The sequence below is a fragment of the Hibiscus syriacus genome, unplaced genomic scaffold (assembly GCF_006381635.1).
Source record: "Hibiscus syriacus cultivar Baekdansim isolate YM2019G1 unplaced genomic scaffold, ASM638163v2 tig00111671_pilon, whole genome shotgun sequence".
Classification (NCBI taxonomy): Eukaryota; Viridiplantae; Streptophyta; class Magnoliopsida; order Malvales; family Malvaceae; genus Hibiscus; species Hibiscus syriacus.
Window position 1 is genome coordinate 430437 of NW_024063152.1, and position 18807 is coordinate 449243.

An 18807-nucleotide genomic window follows, 5' to 3' on the forward strand; every position below is an offset into this window, starting at 1 on the left:
TTATAATTATATGTTTAGTACTTTATAAGTTGATGTTTTATAGATTAATTTAATGATGTTCATCATTAACAGTGGTTATCCGTGCTCGTCGAGCGTGGCAACATCATCCTAATAAAGTCTTTTAACAGTAGACAAAAATAAATTACTAATTTACTTGTAAATTATGTTTTTTATTTTGCTCATAATAAATATATTAAATTTCAAATAAAACAATTGTTAGGAAAGTAAACATTGTTTTCCATCTATACCGACTCTTTTCTAGACTGGATTGACCATTTAAGTCAAAGATGAAAAATGCAATTCATCATATTCATCACACTAGTAGACTACATTAACTACATAGTACATACACTTAGATGCATGTTCAGACAAAGGTATGAAAACACGGCTCTGAGTAAATCCTCTAAGCACAAAAAAATTTGGAACATATCCGTGTTAGATGCATACTCGTATCCAACGATACTCGCACTCAACTCCAAATACTATAGCTAGAAAGTGAAATGACTTCAGATCCAAGGAATATGGCTGCAAACTGAGTAGCAGCAACAAACTCGAGCAGAGAGCAATTCTACCTGCAATGAAAAGGGCATCTCAGATATATATGTAACTCTATACAAATCAATGATAAAGGAAAATAAAGTATACCAACGAAGATTTGGGAGTATAAAAGATATACTTTTAGAATTCGGTGGAAACTAATGCCTACTTTTCCTTCAGTGGTGGCCTTTCTGTAGTATGTATCCTTGGGCTGAAACTCTTCAATGAACAACCTATAAAGGATTTAATTAGTCTATGAAAATACAGATTTAAAGGCTCTTTCTATAACAATGGATTGAGTGGTTGTCACTGCATGCAATTTGTTAGCTTTGGATGTTGTTCTCGCAATTTGAAGGATTATGTCAAGCTTTTTTTTATATAAAAAAAAACATAGAACACCTACAGAATATTTAGTTATTTGCAAAATGAATCCTCACGCAGTTGGTTGGCTTCTTCTGCCATATCGTTCTCCAGTTTCCCAAACCTATAATGGACAGTTCCTCTAAGCAAGGGAATGCCGCCTACGAAAATCACTTAATTTTGTCAATAACTTCATGAATCAGAGTAATGATATAAAGAAAACAGTAGTACAGCATGAACAAGTTAATCAAATATTTATGGGAAAAAAAGAAAAGAAAATATAAAATGAAAGAGAGAAAGAAATGATGCAGAGAAAAGAAACTAATGAAGTATTACCTTTTCATCGAAGAGAGTTGGAGAGGCAATCTCTGAGTTGTTTCCTTCTGCAGCAGAGATGAATGTTTTCAGTGTAGGACAAGTTTCGATACTAAGACTTGTCAGCAAGGGGAATTCAAAGTAATTTCCATGGCAGAATCTCGTCAGTTTAGGAAGGTCTTTGAGAAATAGGAATTGTAGAATATGGAACGTTTTCTGATTCATCATTTCTTCTTTCGTTAATCCTTTCGCAGAGATCACATTTTCCAGATTCTCACAATTTTCGACCTTTAGCATCTTGAGTTGAACAAAACTTTTCATCATAGAGGACGAAAACATGAAGTTCAAATTATGACGGCCCTCGATAGTCAAGCGTGTTAGATTTTTGGCATAAGAATGTGTGGACAGAAGCTTGTGTTTCCAAACTCGCTGAATGTTGATTGAAGATAGCTCCAAATCCTCCAAGCTCGGAAAAACCTGCATACAGTAAATATAGTCTTGAATGCATGAACAAACATTTCAATTTTTAATGAATGTACATCAATGATGATTGAAGCTAACTATTCACTACTGTTAACTACTCCAAGAATATGAATCTATAAAGGCTAAAAGAACCAAAAGTTACTTGTATGCAAAGGGATTGATAGTCTTTTAAAACGATATAAAATATGTCATTTTGAACTGATTCATACCTTTTCTATGAACAACTGTTGAAGGATAACATTAAGGTCCCCTTCCCAGTGCCCTACATATTTGCCTTTAGTTGATTGTAGTCCATGCAGCATCGGTGTGCTTAACTTCCCCTTTGTGAAAAATTCCATCTTTGGACACCATCTGATGATTATTTCTTCCAAGGAAGGAAATACTAAGGTATACTTCCCTGAGCAGAAACTTGATAGGATCGGAAGACTAACAAGTTCTAAAGACTTGAGTTGGGGTAAAACGATGCCATTCATGAGTTCATCAGTTGTTGAAGCTATGATTTCTTTTAACATATGGCAATCAGTAACACACATTCTTGTGAGTTGCGAAAAACATAGGTTTGTAAGTGCTCCATGCCATATCTCCTTCATATTTCTGTTCCGAATCACATGTAATTCTTCTAAATTGGGGAATGCTTCCTGAGAAATTTGGAAAATTGTACGTTCAATAAAAAAATTTGTCTAAACTGATGCCATATCCCCTATTTTACCTCAATTTTATAGGTTCATCAATTGGGTCCAATCGCAAACTTCATCAAGACTGAATTTATGTCACATATTCTAATAGATGCATATGTATTTAGTTAGTTTTATGAACTGTTACCTCAGTGACCCAAAACAGGGGTTGTTGAACAGAGATTAGAGGTTGGCTCTCTCCTTGTGTTTCTTCAAAGTTGATATACTCCCCAGCCAAATTCTCTACCTTCCTGCAATCACTCACCTCCAATTTTTTCAAGGATGGCCATTCCGTAGTATGCAACTTGGAGTAGAAACCCTTCAATTTGGGTAGCACTCGAAGATTCAACTCTCTCATTTTAGGAAACACAAACTTGGTGATTGATTTGAGTTCGATCATTTGGGCGGATGTCACTTCTTGTGACTCACTGGAATTGAATCCGTCATCATCATCAGGTCCAATTATTTCTTCTACCGACTTACATTCCACTATTGCCAGAGTTTCTAGCTTTTCAAGTCTTTTCACCATACTAAAAGGTAAAATATTGGAAAGTCTTTCACAGTCTTTCACGCAGAGGATGGTCAATTCATTAAATGAATTCAGAGTGGGTTTATCATGCCATATCTTTCTGCATTTCCCAATGCCTTCAATGGTCAAACTGTTCAAGTTAGGGAACACAACCTGCAGATTTTATTTAAGTTATTAATACGAGAAAAGAAGTTGGAATGCTACTTGAACAAGAGAAAACCATACAAGAAGAAAGGAAAAATGATATGAAAAGTAAAATTTGAAGAGGATAGAAAAGGATACAAAAAAACGAAGGAAGAGATTAATTTTCTTTCTATTTAAAAAAAATTCTAGAAATTAAAATATTGATTTGACTACACAATTTTCAAAATGCTAATTCCAAACTTATCCCAAATCAATTTAAGAGATTAAAACACTAAACAGAAAAGAAGAGAAGAGAAGAGAAGAGAGTGACCTTATCATTGAAAAAGGGTGTGTTTTCGCCATCTCTTGTACATGCCATTGCATACATCTTTGGACAATCATCTACTTCAATTTTATACAATGATGGACATTGCAGAGTTATATTTCCCATGCAAAAACTCTTCAACTCTGAACATGACTCCAGTCTTATCTTCACAAGATTTGGTAAGCAGACTGTATCCATCGCAGTTTCCTCTGCTTCTTTCTTGATAATGTACTCCATCATGGGACATCTTTTCACTCTTATATCTAGCAATTGCACAAGTTCCAAGGCCATGGAAACGCTAAATATGTATTTCAAGCTATTACAGTCCTCAACTTCTAAAACTCGTAGGTTCTTGAAATCTACACTTTTCTCCTTCCGTATTTCCATTGACTTGGAAAATTCGGAAAGGATCAAATACGTGATGCCTTGGTACCCAACCTTCATAAAGTAATCAAACAGAGAAACAAGGGTTAAATTTCATAAAGGATCCAAGGTTACCACTAAACAACACGAAAGGAAGAAAGAGATTCGGGAATAAAATAGAATACCTAAAGCTAAATTAAAGGAATGTAAAATAGTGAATACCTTTTTTGAATGCAATTGTTGGACAGTGCTGTCAAGGTCACCACTCCAATGTTCTTTACCTTCTCCATATTCTACACTTCGCAACAACGGCGCACTTAAAACTCCCTTACAAAATATCTCCAGATCAGGACAGGCACTCACCATCACTTGCTCTAAACATGGGAATCCAAATGTGTGGTTACCTGAACAAAAGCTCTTAAGTCGTGGTAGAATCACAAGTTTCAAACTTTTAAACCTGCTGAATATAATGTCGCACGTTGCTTCATCTTCCCCACTTCCAACTATTTCCTTCATTGAAGTGCATTCCACTATGATCAGTTGTTTGAGTTGAGACAGACCCTGCACTGCTAGACATGTATCCAAGTATTTCATTCCACTGCAATTCCACACCTTCAAGGTGGTGAGATTTTGAAACGATGCTGAGGATGATCCTAAGCTCAACAGATTCTGACAATGGAGAACTTCAAGAGTTTCAAGGTTGGGTAGAATGCGGTCCACTTGTACGTCTTGCTTCCATAAGTAATGTTTTAGATTGCCAAGACCTGTCAGTTGTATTTTTCTAATTGTTGACAGTGTCCTAGCATAAGTCCCCTTATTACCAGTATCTCCTTCGGTATAGAATAACTCTTTGATTTCACAATCAAAGATACAAAGCTCTTCTAGATTGTAGAATCTTTCAAGGAAAGAAATTTGGAAATCATTAACTGATTTACCATTTTTTCCTTGCACCCTTAAATATTTTATTTGATGAAAAAGGCTGCTTGGAAATTGACCATCATTTATCATTGAGATGGATTCACTATCTAAATCCAAACGTTGTAGTTTAGGGATGGCCTGAAAACCAATCAAAAAACAATTTTGGAGTTAGTATGTTCATCTTCTTATATTAAGATCTAATAATGGCTATGAGAAGAAAATTGCAAGCACAGATAATTAAGTATTGGCTGGCGAATCTATTAGCTAAGTTGGTACCTCTTGATTTTTGTAGTCCAACATGTGCAAAACGGCAAAAACAAGAGTTGATAGAGGGAAAAAGAAAAAAGAATTTTATTTGTATAAATACAAATTGGTAACAACGTGTCAATCAAATCACTGAATTAATATTTTAATTAAAATAAAGCAGAACATATAGAGTGGGAGCGAGAGGGTACCAAGAAAAGTGGTGGTTGGGAGTCAAGTTGTTGGTTGTGAGTGATGAGTTGTGTACCAAATATCTTCATTTCCCCACACTCGGATGCTCGTAACTCTTTTAACATTGGCCACTTTGTGGTATACCTACCCGGGTAGAAACATTTGCATTGTGATAGCCCCCAAAGCGAAAGGTAGGACAGCTGATCAAACTGGAAAGTGACAATAGTTTCCGAATCCAATCCTTCCTCTTCTTTAGAAACAATCTCCTCCACTGGACAACCGGCTATTATAAGACTACTGAGTTGTGCGAGGTCTCTGGCTAATGAGGCTGGAAATACATTCTTCAGACTCTTGCAATTCCCCACAGATATTTCACGTAGATTTTTAAATGAAAAAATGTCTTTGGGACCGTTTTTCCAAATATATTTCAAGTTTGGTAAGTCATAAATGTCGATTTCTCTTAGTTTGGGAAATGAATTTGGTGGAAGTGGGTTCTCCCATATCATCTTCAACTTTTCCAAATGGCGAGCCCACACTATCTCCAAACTGGGAAATGAAACCTGCACTCATCATGTCAAAATAATGAAATTAAGAGCTAGCGCTAGAGATACATATATGAGTGCGCGTGTGTTTGCAATTGTATATATATACATACAAGCAGAGTCGAAGCTACAAACTTTCGTGCAAGTTGTTTTGTGGACCGGATCATCTTCAATTATGTATTAAATAATTTTTTTATATTTGTTTATATTTTGTATTTAATTTAAATTTTATAATGTAAAAAATATTAAATCAATTTACTCTATCATGATTTGGTAATATATAAAAATCAGGAATTTAAGAATGCTAAAAATAATAATTAAGCTACCTTATTGTCGAACAGAACATGATTAGAGAAGCATTGGTTGCCTTTCATTGAAGATCTGTATATGAAACCCTCCAATTCTGGACAGTCGTATATTCTCAGTGACTCCAAGGTCGAAAATATTTATCTTATAAAAATATTAAATCAATTTACTCTATCATGATTTAGTAATATATAAAAATCAGGAATTTAAGAACGCTAAAAACAATAATTAAGATACCTTATTGTCGAACAGAACATGATTAGAGAAGCATTGGTTGCCTTCCATTGAAGATCTGTATATGAAACCCTCCAATTCTGGACATTTGAATATTTCCATTGACTTCAACGTCGAAAATTGAATAACTTGAGTTTGGTAATCGGAGCAAAATCCAATCAGATGCTGAAGATCAGTTAGCTTTAAGGACTTTAACCGAGGAAATAATGATAAAGTCATACCAGTTTGGGTTTCTTCTTCTATTTCCTCCATGAAAATGATCTCTCTTAAGAAGTAGCATCTAATTATCTTAAAGTCTGTGAGATGCACTAGACATTTAGCCATAGAAAATGAGAACAGGTGTTTTAAGCTTACACAACCCTCGATTTTTAATGTTGTCAACTTCTCATAAGTGCTGAAAGATGTACTCGAAAGTTGGTTGTGCCATACCCTTGTAACATTAATTGACTTCAGCCACAAATTCTCCAAGTAAGGGAACGATATCTACAACCATACAAATGATTTCAGGAAATATTTGAAATAAAAATTTAAAAGACATTGAATTGTAAATACCTTTTCACTGAAAAGTGACAACTCATCTTGAGGTAATGAGCTGGTAGCACCGGTTCCGTGTTGTGGGCAAAAGCTAATGAGCTTAGGAAGATCATGCAGTGTCAGGGACTGTAATTGAGGAAAATCATATTCATCATTGATAATGTATTCAGTATCTAAACCATTTTGGATATGTAGATTCTTCAAATGCGATATGCTTTCTTCCTCTGTTAACTCCTGCAATGCAATCTTCACACCTTTGAGTTCACCCAAATGTAAATCTTCAGTTCTTTTCAACAACTTCTTAATTCCAAGATCCAAATCATCCATGCCCGAGTTTAGCCTCAGTTTTAGGGTTCTTGAATATTGGTAGCTGCGAAACCACTCCCACGCCCATTCCACTCCTATGAAAATCTTGTATCTTTTCAACTTCTGCAACTCATTAAAGAAGTCTTGTGGTGCCGCCTTAGCATCTGGGATTTGAACTTCTAAAGTGGACAAATGAGACAGAGCATGTAGATCAGCAAGAGTGGCACTGCTTTCTTCCCATTGAATAGAAGTCCCACCCATATATAATTCTTCTAATCTTGACAAACTTGACAACACGCCGTCTGAAATTGTTTTGAGCTTAGCACAACGACTCACGTCCAACAACTTTAGTTTCACCAGTTGCCCAATTTCTTTTGGTAGAAATCTAATATCAGATTCCATAAGGCTAAGAATTTCCAAGCTCTTTAGCTCTCCAATAATGGTAATATTATCTCCCAGTTTGCAGTGATCTAGGCACAATGTGCTGAGGCTTGTTAGTAGACGAATTGATGAAGGTAAAGAAGAAAATTGCATCCTAGTCAAATCTAAGACTTTAAGATTTGTTGCTTCCTTGAAGAAGTCATCCGGTAATGTCAGGGAAAGATCATTGCTAAACAAAAGGAAAAAAGAAAGCTGTGGACAATTTAACTGGTCAGGAAGACTGTTAATTGTAGGATATTGCAAACAAATCTTGTTGCACTTTTTCATTGATTCTTCATTTGGCCAATCCATCATAACATCATCTTTTTTCAAGGAAAACACATGACTGTCCTTGGAAGCCATTGATTTGGCCACAATATAAGTAAGATCATGCACATCAAAGCATTCATCATTGGTGTTACTATCAAGCAACAAACAAGATGCTTTCAGGGTACTCATCATTGTTAACAATGCATCTCGTCCTTCTTCCAACGTGTCGACTCCCTTAATTAAACCCAAACCAATTGTATATCTCAACAAATCTTCAATTATAGTATCACGACGCAATAGACTGCAAAGCAGGAAAACTTGCTTGAGGTCTTCACCCCGTAAATGATTGATACTCAATTCGATAGCAGAATATACCTCAGCAGATATCTCGCTCGGGTTTTCTGAGTAAGGCCTTCGTAATTGTCGTAAAGCCTCCTTCCAAACAGATAAACTTTGTTTTTGCAACGCCCTAGCGACTGTGGCAATGGCAAGCGGCAATCCTGCACATCTTTTGGCTACCTCAATTGCTGTAGATCGAAGCTCATTATCTATTTCAAAACTGTCCCCGGACATCTTCTTAAAAAACTCCCATGCTTCTTCGTCCTCTAAATCACCAAGCTGGAAAGTCTTGGTAGCGCCCATCCCATTGCTTAGAACATTTTTATTTCTTGACGTCAATAGTATATTGCATCCTTTGTGTTGACTTCCACATGGAATTCCGACTTCATCTAGGTCCAGTTTCTCCCAAATATCATCCAGAATAATAAGAACCCCCTGATTCTTCTCTTGAATTAACCTTTCACGTAATCTACTGGCTCTTACAACTGTACTCTTTTCTTCAATCCTCAAGCCCAACGATTCTGCTATTTGATCTCGGATTTTCTGAATGTCAGGTGTCTGAGATACAGTGACCCTAACAACTGAATTGAACAACTTAGCCTCCTGGAGTTGTCTTTCAACTTCTTTAACTAGTGATGTTTTCCCCACTCCAGGCATCCCGTACACTCCAACCATGCTCACAGTAGAATCTTTCAGGGATTCCATGATATCATTGAAAACCCTTTCCCTTGATTGAAAAGCCTCAAAATCTGTATCCAATATGGGTTGTGGAAGATCATGGTAGCCCACGCTGCTAAATTGACATTCTTTGATAAGCTCATCAAAAGTTGCGGCATCTTCTTCCGCTTTCCTGCTAAGCTTGTGTCGACACTTGATGTTGGGACAGAAGCCAAAGAAGCACTTGTTTGCTTTGACTTGAAGATCATCCACTTTATGCTTGTCTTCAGCGATAACCTTGTCCACTCTATCGCACCAACCTTGCACATCCGCTTTAATCTTCTGCACGTTCCTTTCTGCAACAACAATATCTTGCTGCACGCTTGATCTTTTGTCAATCAACCTCTGAAGTTTGTCCTCGAAATTCTTGACGTATCTCTGGTAGAAAACTACATATCTGATATGACGTTTTGCTTCATGAAATACACCCTTTGCAGTTTCAGAAGAGAGATATTGGCAGCGGCACCAGTAGCAATTGCTTCCATTTCTTTTCTTTTTCTTTTTCTTTGGGGAGGTCCGAATGGAAAACAAAACAAACAAAATGAACAATGGATACAATAAAGGAGAATCAAGAAAGAAAATACTGAGAAGAAGCAGGCAAGAAAGAACAACCTTCAAAACAGGGAATGAATGAGACGAAGGTAAAAACTTAAGGATGAAATGAAAATTGCAGAGGATTGACACACAGCACCAACCACATATATAAACGTTAAATGGGTGGGTAATGTATGAAAAATATCATCAATTACTGCCAAAAATTGAAGTCAATAAAAATAAAGAAAGACTAAGGACCTTTTAAGTCTTTATCAATTACTATTATCCTTCTTTGTTTTTAGTTCATGTTCAAGTCCTTATTAAATTTCGAATTACAAGTCATTAGCTTTTATTAAACATATTAAACAAATAATTTTCAGTATTGAGAATTTTTTCAAACATTTCATTCAAGTAAATTCAAAGGAAAATACTAATGAAATTGTGCTCAACAGTCAACACTCACTCGGATGATTTCTTTCATAATATTGAATCAAATGAGGTAGAGAGATAGATTAAAAAATGACTAAGCACTAAGTATTTTTTTAGATATGTTTAATGTTTGTTTTATTGTCTTGTGGATGTTTGTTTTATTGTCTAGTGGATGTTGTTCGCTTTGTGGAAGACACCTTTACCACTTGCAAAAGCTGTAATAGTAAAAAAGGAGCGGTTAGCTCACATGGCAATCAATTACCAAAAGTCTTGCGATCAATTTGGACCTCAACCCCATCCAATTCATAATGTAGCGAAATTCATGGCTTGTGGGAGCAGCTCACTTGATGCATGATCAAATATCACAGCTCACATTGATTTGATATAAAATTGTTATCTTTCTTTTGTTTGGTATATAAACTTGTCAGATTCTTTCATTGATTTGTTTATTTTCATTCGATCATTTCGCATGCGCAAAAGTGAGAATGGGAGGAAGTTTATGCACTATTACTTGGTGTAAAGTTATTTATCAAAAAAAAAAAAGTTGGGAGAAAAAAATTATAAATATTTTAAAATTATGATAAGAATTTTAAAAAATATATTTAAAATTTTAGAAATAAATAAAATATTTATCATTATTTAATAAGTGTTTGTGGAATTATTTTTCTTAGATTGTATATTGAATACTATTCCAAAATGTATATAATATATATAAAATGCCTTTTTAATATTTTTACCTAATTACTTATTTTACAAAAAAATATAATTATGAATATATAATAATAAAAATTATATTTTTATATAATATATATGTAGGAAATAAAAAATGTATAAATGTAATTATCTTGTATATATTTAATTATAAAACTTTAAATTTATATAAATTACAACTTGAATTAATTAACAGAAAAATAACATTTATTAAATTGATCTCTACCACTTTATTTTTTTATTAATCATGCAATAAATTATTGAAAGATTATAATGATTTTTAAAAAAATATATATAAATTATTATTTGGTGGTTAAAGATAGTAATATTTTAATTAGAAGTTATGTGTTCGAGTAACTATGTATATGGACAAAGCTACGTGAAAGGTTGGGGCCACTTTCCCCTAGTTTTTTATTATTAAAAATTATATAGGGAGAAACATGTATTTAAACCTTCAAATTTTAGTTTATTTTGATTTTGTCCCCCTCATTTTGGTTTATTTTGATTTTACCCTTTTCATTTACTATTGTTAGTTACATCTTGTCCACTTGAATTAGAATTTTGACTCTGTCTCTGGCTGTGTCTGTAAGGTGTGTATCTATATATCAATGACTAAAAAAAGATTTTAAATAAATATTATCTTATAATTATCTTAAACTACTAAAAAAATATTGAAACATAAAGTACTTCTAAAATTTATTATCAATTGAACCCAAAGGAATAGCTTCGTTGGTTGTGGGTGTTTTCTCACATAAGTAGGGGTAAGCATTCGATCGAGTCGATTAAAAAAATTTCGAATTATTCGAGTTGACAAGTCTTATTTTATAACTCAAACTTAACTTGAAATTTTTCGGAGTCGAGTCGAGTTTAAGAAATTTGAGTCGAGTTGTTCGAGTCTAGTTATTAGAGTTTCTATACAAATTTAATTGTAATTATTTATAGTATTATAGTACATTTTTATTTCAATTTTTTGACTTTCTCTAACCATATATATATATATATTCTTTTCACATTACAATGTTATTTATATGTATCACATACAATCTAAAATTATAAAATATATTTACAATAGTATATTTCAAAGAAGGTATTTTGAGTATAAAGACTAAAAAGAGTATAAATGAGTCAAAGAATTGATGTGAAAAAAGAATTTGTAAACAATTGTAGTCAAAATACTAAATTGAGTAAAATACAAACTTAAATAACTAAATTTTAAAATAGAGTATATTTTTAGTAAAAAATAAAAATTGAAGTTACATAGATTTTCTACAGTGGTAGGAGAATATGTGCTTTAAATTTTGGTCAAAAACGTATTTAAAATGAAAGATGAATTGAAGAAATATAGAAATCATGCAAAATGGCTTAAATATACAAAAGGTGCCCAAGGAATATCCATTTTTCCAGTTTATTGCCTAACGTTTTTTCGGTCTAGTTTAGTGCCTAATGTTTTTTCGGTTCTAGTTTAGTGCCTAACGTTTTTTCGGTTCTAGTTTAGTGCCTAACGTTTCATTCCGTCACTCAAAATGGGTCACGCCGTGATAGACCGTTAGTTTTCTCCGTTAAGTGACACATGTCACAATCTGGAAATGTTTAAAAATTATTTAAAATTACAAAAAAAATTAAAGAAGAAAACACAATTTTTGAAATAACCACCACCGGTCGGAGAAGGGTGGTTCGGTGACAGATTTCAAGGTTAATGGGTTGAAATGAAGGTTTTCAATGTTTTGGAGTTATTTCAAATTTTTTGTGTTTTCTTTTTTAAAAATATATATAATTTTATTTTTTTTAATTTTAAATAAAATTTTTAATACTCTCAGATTGTGACATGTGTCATTTAACATAGAAAACTAACGGTCCGTCACGACTTGGCCGATTTTGAGTAACGAAATGAAACGTTAGGCACTAAACTGAAAAAGGGCATACATTGGGCACCTTTGTATATTTAAGCCCATGCAAAATTGAGGGATTAAATTGAAAAAAATATAAAAAATGTTATCAAAAGTGAAATTGAAAGTACATATGTATTTTACGATGGTTTAGGAGCATGTGATTTAAATTTGATGAATTTTTAACTTAAAATGAATGAGGAATTGAAGGAACAAGATATCAGGGACCAAATCGCAAATCTATCAAAATACTCATTCAAATTTTCATTTTTTCGAGTTACATGAAATTTTAAAATTTCAACTCGACTAGAACTCAAAAATCAAGTTGGTAATTCGAGTTAATTAGAATAACTTGAAATTAAAAAAAAATTCGATTTTTTCGAGTAAAGTCGAATTTTGCTCACCCCTACCTATAAGAGACATGGGTTCAAGCAATAATAATTATATAGGTGCGTGTAATATATGAAAATAAAAATCAATTATCATCAAAAATTGAAAAATATAAATAAGGAAAGAAAGACTAAGGGTTCTCAAGTCTTAATCAATTATTATTATTATCTTTCTTTGATTTTAGTTTAATAAAAAATTTGAAAAGTACAAATAAAGAAAGACTTAAGGACCTCTCAAGTCTTTATCAATTATTATTATTATCTTTCTTTAATTTTAGTGTAATAAAAAATTGAAAAGTATAAATAATAAAAAAAAAACTAAGGACCTCTCAAGTCTTTATCAATGATTCTTACTATGTTTCTTTGCTTTTAGTTTTGGTTAGATAGCATAAGTCCTTATTAAACTTGTCCGCTCTATCGCACCAACCCTGGACCTCCGTTTTAATCTTCTCCACGTTCCTTTCTGCAACAATATTATCTTGTTGCACGCTTGATCTTTTCTGAATCACTTCTCAAGTTTTTCCTCAAAATTCTTGACGTGTTTCTGATACGAAATTACATATCTGATATGTCGTTTTGCTTTGCGGAAGATACCCTTCGCAGTATGGAAAGAGATATTGGCAGCAGCACCGGCAGCAATTGCATCCCTTTTTTTTTCTTTTTCTCTGGGGGGACTCTGAATGTAAAGAAAAACAAAATGAACAATAGGGAGTCAGTAAAGAGAATCAAGAAAGAAAATACTGAGAAGCAACGGAAAAAAAAGTACCTTCAAAACAGATAATGAATGAAATGAAAGGTTAACACTTGACATTGACAATGAAAATTGAAGACAAACAGAACCACTTGTAAAAGCTGTAATAGTAAAAGAGGATCAGCTAGCTCACATGCCAGTCAATTATTATATGAAAATAAAAATCAATTATAATCAAAAAATTGAAAAATACAAATAAGGAAAGAAAGACTAAGGACTTAATATTATCTTTCTTTGAGTTTAGTTTAATAAAAAAATTGAAAATGATAAATTTTGATTTTAGTTTAATAAAAAATTGAAAAATATAAATAAATTAAAAAAGACTAAGGACCTCTCAAGTCAAAAAGGCCAGTCAATTACCAAGAGTCTTGTGAATTTGGACCAATACCCCATCCAATTTATAATGCACCCAAATTGAAAAGGACTTGTGGGAGCAGCTCACTTGATGTATGATCAAATATGAGCTTACATTGATTTGATATAAAATTCTTATCTTTCTAGTTTTGTTATATTTTCTCAATCAACTTCTCAAGTTTGTCCACGAAATTCTTAACGTAACTCTTGTACGAAAGCACATATCTTATATGACGTTTTGCTTCGTGGAAGATACCTTTAGCTGCTTCGGAAGAGATATTGACAACAGCATCAGTACCAATTGCAATTGCATCCATATCTTTTTTCTTTTTTTTTTTGGGGAGGTTGAATGGAAAGAAAAACAAAATGAACGATAGAGAGACAATAAAGAGAACCAAGAAAGAAAATACTGAGAAGCAGCAGAAAAGAAGTACCTTCAAAACAGATAATGAATGAAAGGTTAATGGATAACACTTGACTGTTGACATTGGCAATGAAAATTGAAGAGGGAACACATGCAGAATCACCTATAAACGCTGTAATAGCCGAAGAGGATATTTACTCTCCTCCATTCAAAACGTTTTTTAAATAAAAAACATAATGGTAATTTTAATTTTATCATTTTTATTACTGTCATTTTAATGCTCATTGTTTTTGTTTAAATTTAACTTTCACCTTTTTAACCATTTACCAAGTCTTCCGATCAGTTTGGAACACAACCCTGGCCCACCCAATTCATAATAGACAAATAACATGCCAAAAATTATTAATTAGGCTCCTCCGAATACATACGGACCACAACCCCACCAGATTCATAATAGACAGATTTGCTCACCGTCTAGTCCATAACTACAGCTGCCATTGATTTGATGCGACGAAACCACCACTATTGTCGCGTGCAATTATTATTTTTGATTATCGTATAGTTATGCTTTATTAAAAGTTTCGATTATTATAAGTTATTTTTGATACATAAGGACCTCTCAAGTATTTATCAACTATTATTATCTTTCTTTAATTTTAGTTTAATAAAAAAATAAAAAGTATTAAATAAAAAAAAGGATTAAGGACCTCTCAAATCTTTATCAATGATTCTTACTATGTTTCTTTGCTTTTAGTTTTGGTTAGATAGCATAAGTCCTTATTAAACTTGTCCGCCCTATCGCACCAACCCTGGACATCTGTTTTAATCTTCTCCACGTTCCATTCTGCAACAATAATATCTTGTTGCACGCTTGATCTTTTCTGAATCAACTTCTCAAGTTTTTCCTCGAAATTCTTGAGGTATCTCTGATAGGAAATTACATATCTGATATGTCGTTTTGCTTCGCGGAAGATACCCTTCGCAGTATCGAAAGAAATATTGGCAACAGCATCGGCACCAGGAGCAATTGGATCCATTTCTGGTTTTTTTTCCCTTTTTCTTTGTGGGGAGGTTCGAATGGAAACCAAAACAAAATGAAAAACGGAGACAGTAAAGGAGAGGCAAGAAAGAAAATACTGAAAGGAAGCAGGCAAGAAGCAAACGAAAAAAAAAACAACTTTAAGAACCGAGAATGAATGAAATGAAAGGTTAATGGATAACACTTGATGATGAAATGATAATTGCAGAAGAATCACATACTGAACCACTTGTAAAAGCTGTAATAGTAAAAAAGTCAGCTAGCTCACATGCCAGTCAATTATTATATGAAAATAAAAATCAATTATCATCAAAAATTGAAAAATATAAATAAGGAAAGAAAGACTTATTATTATCTTTCTTTGAGTTTAGTTTAATAAAAAAAATTGAAAAGTATAAATTTTTATTTTAGTTTAATAAAAAATTGAAAAATATAAATTAAAAAAGACTAAGGACCTCTCAAGTCAAAAAGGAGCAGCTAGCTCACATGCCAGTCAATTACCAAGAGTCTTGTGAATTTGGACCACTACCCCATCCAATTCATAATGCACCCAAATTGAAAAGGGCTTGTCACTTGATGTATGATCAAATATGAGCTTACATTGATTTCATATAAAATTCTTATCTTTCTAGTTTTGTTTGGTATATAAAATTGTCAGATTCTTTTATGGATCTGTTTATTTTCATTCGATAATTTCGCATGTGGAAAAGTAAGAACGGGGGAAGCTTTTCAGCAACAACAATATCTTGTTGCACGCTTGATCTTTTCTCAATCAACATTTCAATTTTCTCCTCGAAATTCTTAACGTATCTCTGGTAGGAAAGCACATATCTTATATGACGTTTTGCTTAGTAGAAGATACCTTTAGCTGCTGCAGAAGAGATATTGGCAGCAACATCAATAGCAATTGCATCCATTTTTTTTCTTTTTCTTTGGAGAGGTTTGAATGTAAAGAAAAGCAAAATGAACAACAGAGAGACAATAAAGAGAACCAAGAAAGAGAATACTGAGAAGAAGCAGAAAAGAAAGTACCTTCAAAACAGATAACGAATGAAATGAAAGGTTAATGGATAACACTCGACTGTTGACATTGACAATAAAAATTGAAGGGGAACACATACAAAATTAGTTGATCTTATTCTCATATGTAATGAGATAAAGGGAGGTAGAATAGTAGGTTGCCCCAACACCAAAGTAAGGGAACACATACAGAATCACCTATAAACGCTGTAATAGCCGAAAAGGATATTTACTCTCCTCCATTCCAAACATTTTTTAAATAAAAAATATAATGGTAATTTTATTTTTAACATTTTTATTACTGTCATTTTAATGCTCATTATTTTTATAAATCGAATCTATTTTATATTATACTGTTCAACCAGTTCTTAAAATAATATATCGTCAAACTAGTGCTTAAAACAATGACAATGCTAACAGACATCATTAAAATATGATTTTATTATAATGCAGTCAATAGATTAATATCAAAATCAATCAACCGTCAATTTTGTAACTTATGAATAATTGAGTAATTATTTTATAAATTTTAATAGTTGAAAGATTTAACAAAGTATCACCTTATAGTTAAAAGATCATTTTAAAACTTTTAATATTTAAGAAACTTAACAAAACAATATCTATATTTATTTTGTATGACACGTTTGTTAAAATTCCAATGGAATGAAATAGATGGAGCCATTACTCCATTAGTTTAGTTGAATAGGACGAAATGATAATTATAAGGGAAAAGTTAAATAGACAAATAATAATTGAATTATCTTAAAATATTTTTTAAAATATTAAACTTTTAAAGTTATTAAATAAATTTTAAATTTTATTGTAAAATATATATTACGTTATAAGTTATTATTAAAGAGATGAATAATATTAAATATTTTATTTGATCATTAAATTATAATTATTTATATTTTTTTAATTTTTTCAATATTTTTAAATAATAATTTTAAAAAATAGAAAAATTAAAAATATATAAAATATTTATAATTTATTTTAAATTATAATTAAAAAACTATTACAAATCATAAAAATTTGATAAAATTTAAGATCTATTAATTAGTTGAAGAAAAATTCTACAACGCTCGACAAGCACGGATGAATACCGTTAACGACTACAACGCTCGACAAGCACGGATGAATACCGTTAACGATGGGCACTATTAAAATAATTTATAAAACGTTAAATTATAGAGTATTAAATGTATAATTATAAATTAGTTAAAAATCTAAATATTTACATTAGTTTTTAGGGTAAACTATACCATTGACCACCTAACTATTTACCCATTTTACTTTAACCAATGATTTTTCGATTTTATCAATCAGGTCACCTAATGTCATAACCGTTTTTCGGCGGGGACAATCGATTAATTGTTTAGAAAACAGTTACGAATTTTAATTTTGGAGAATGGGTGATTTGGAATTAATTTGAGTAAAGCTGAAAAAAGTCGCCATCAACCTTTGGGTTAGGTAGGTCGAATACCTAAAAACATCTTTTAAAAATAATTTAAAAAAAAAATCATTTTTTAAGACAAAATTTGGTCTGCGTTTACCAAAGATTCGATTAAAACGGGTTCGGGAGTCGATTACGTGTGGGGAAGGATTAGCACCCCCACAGTGCCCTAAATCGGTATTTAGTAGATTAATTAATGTATTTACAATGAAATATACAAATTCAAATTTAATTTGGTTTATGATCCCTAATAAAACAACACATGAATTCGACATATTCAAAAGCACTAAAATATATTAAATTAAAATTACCAAGCCATTAGAAAGATAAATAATATTAGATTATTTAAAAATATCGAGACTAGATCTTAAATAGTTATAACAATCTTTTCTCGATAAATTTAAATAGCCGAACATTTCTTTTTCTTCCATTACCAAATTTTAAGTGACAAGTCAATTTCTTAGGTGTCACTGATGGGATACACTTTTATTTTAAAATCGTTAAAAGTTGACCTCGAATAAGTTAAGACAACTCACTTAAAACGATTTTAAATTAAAAGGGTATTACCCTTAATCCAATTATGTAAATATGTCGAATTATGCACATGAGGTTAACATACAATTTAAGTAAAAATGTCATGCGACTTGCAAATACTTTATTTTCATATTTGTATACATGGAACCATGTTATCATGTAAAATAATGACATACAACTAATTAAAGAAAATCACTATTACAGATTAAATTAAAAATAAAAAAATACAAGGATTAGATCTACTAGATAAAATAATCTAAATTAGGACTAAAATAATTGAAATCTAAATCTAAGGATTCAATTTAAAATTAAAATTCTAGGACCAAATTTTAACACAATGAAATAATTCAGCAAGTTCTAGCATAGTGACTATATTAAAAATGAAAAGAAATTAAGCATGCAAGATCGAAATTATGACAATGACCTAAATAGAAAAATTATAAACTAATGACCAAAATAAGCAAAAGCAAGAATTAATAGCCCTAGCATAAACATCATTTTTTACAAAAGTATTCACTAAGGACAGAAACGAAATTATTCAAAAATAAGGATTCAAAGAAAGTTTCATTCAAAATTATAATAACTACATGCACAATATTACCAACCATTAAAA

At 31.9% G+C, this 18807-nt stretch overlaps 1 protein-coding gene across 1 annotated transcript; it reads right to left on the reverse strand.

Annotated features, from left to right (window-relative positions):
- Positions 1-288: 288 nt before the first annotated feature.
- Positions 289-14101, reverse strand: LOC120167300. Its single transcript, XM_039176365.1, has 13 exons — positions 14041-14101; positions 13446-13531; positions 13239-13355; positions 6697-9342; positions 6148-6627; positions 5083-5622; positions 3932-4765; positions 3353-3784; positions 2518-3051; positions 1905-2333; positions 1234-1689; positions 941-1058; positions 289-490 (listed from the first exon to the last, which is right to left on the reverse strand). The coding sequence occupies exons 1-12, from the start codon at positions 14099-14101 to the stop codon at positions 948-950; spliced, it is 6726 nt and encodes a 2241-aa protein (XP_039032296.1). The 3' UTR covers positions 289-490; positions 941-947.
- Between the last annotated feature and the right edge of the window lie 4706 nt (positions 14102-18807).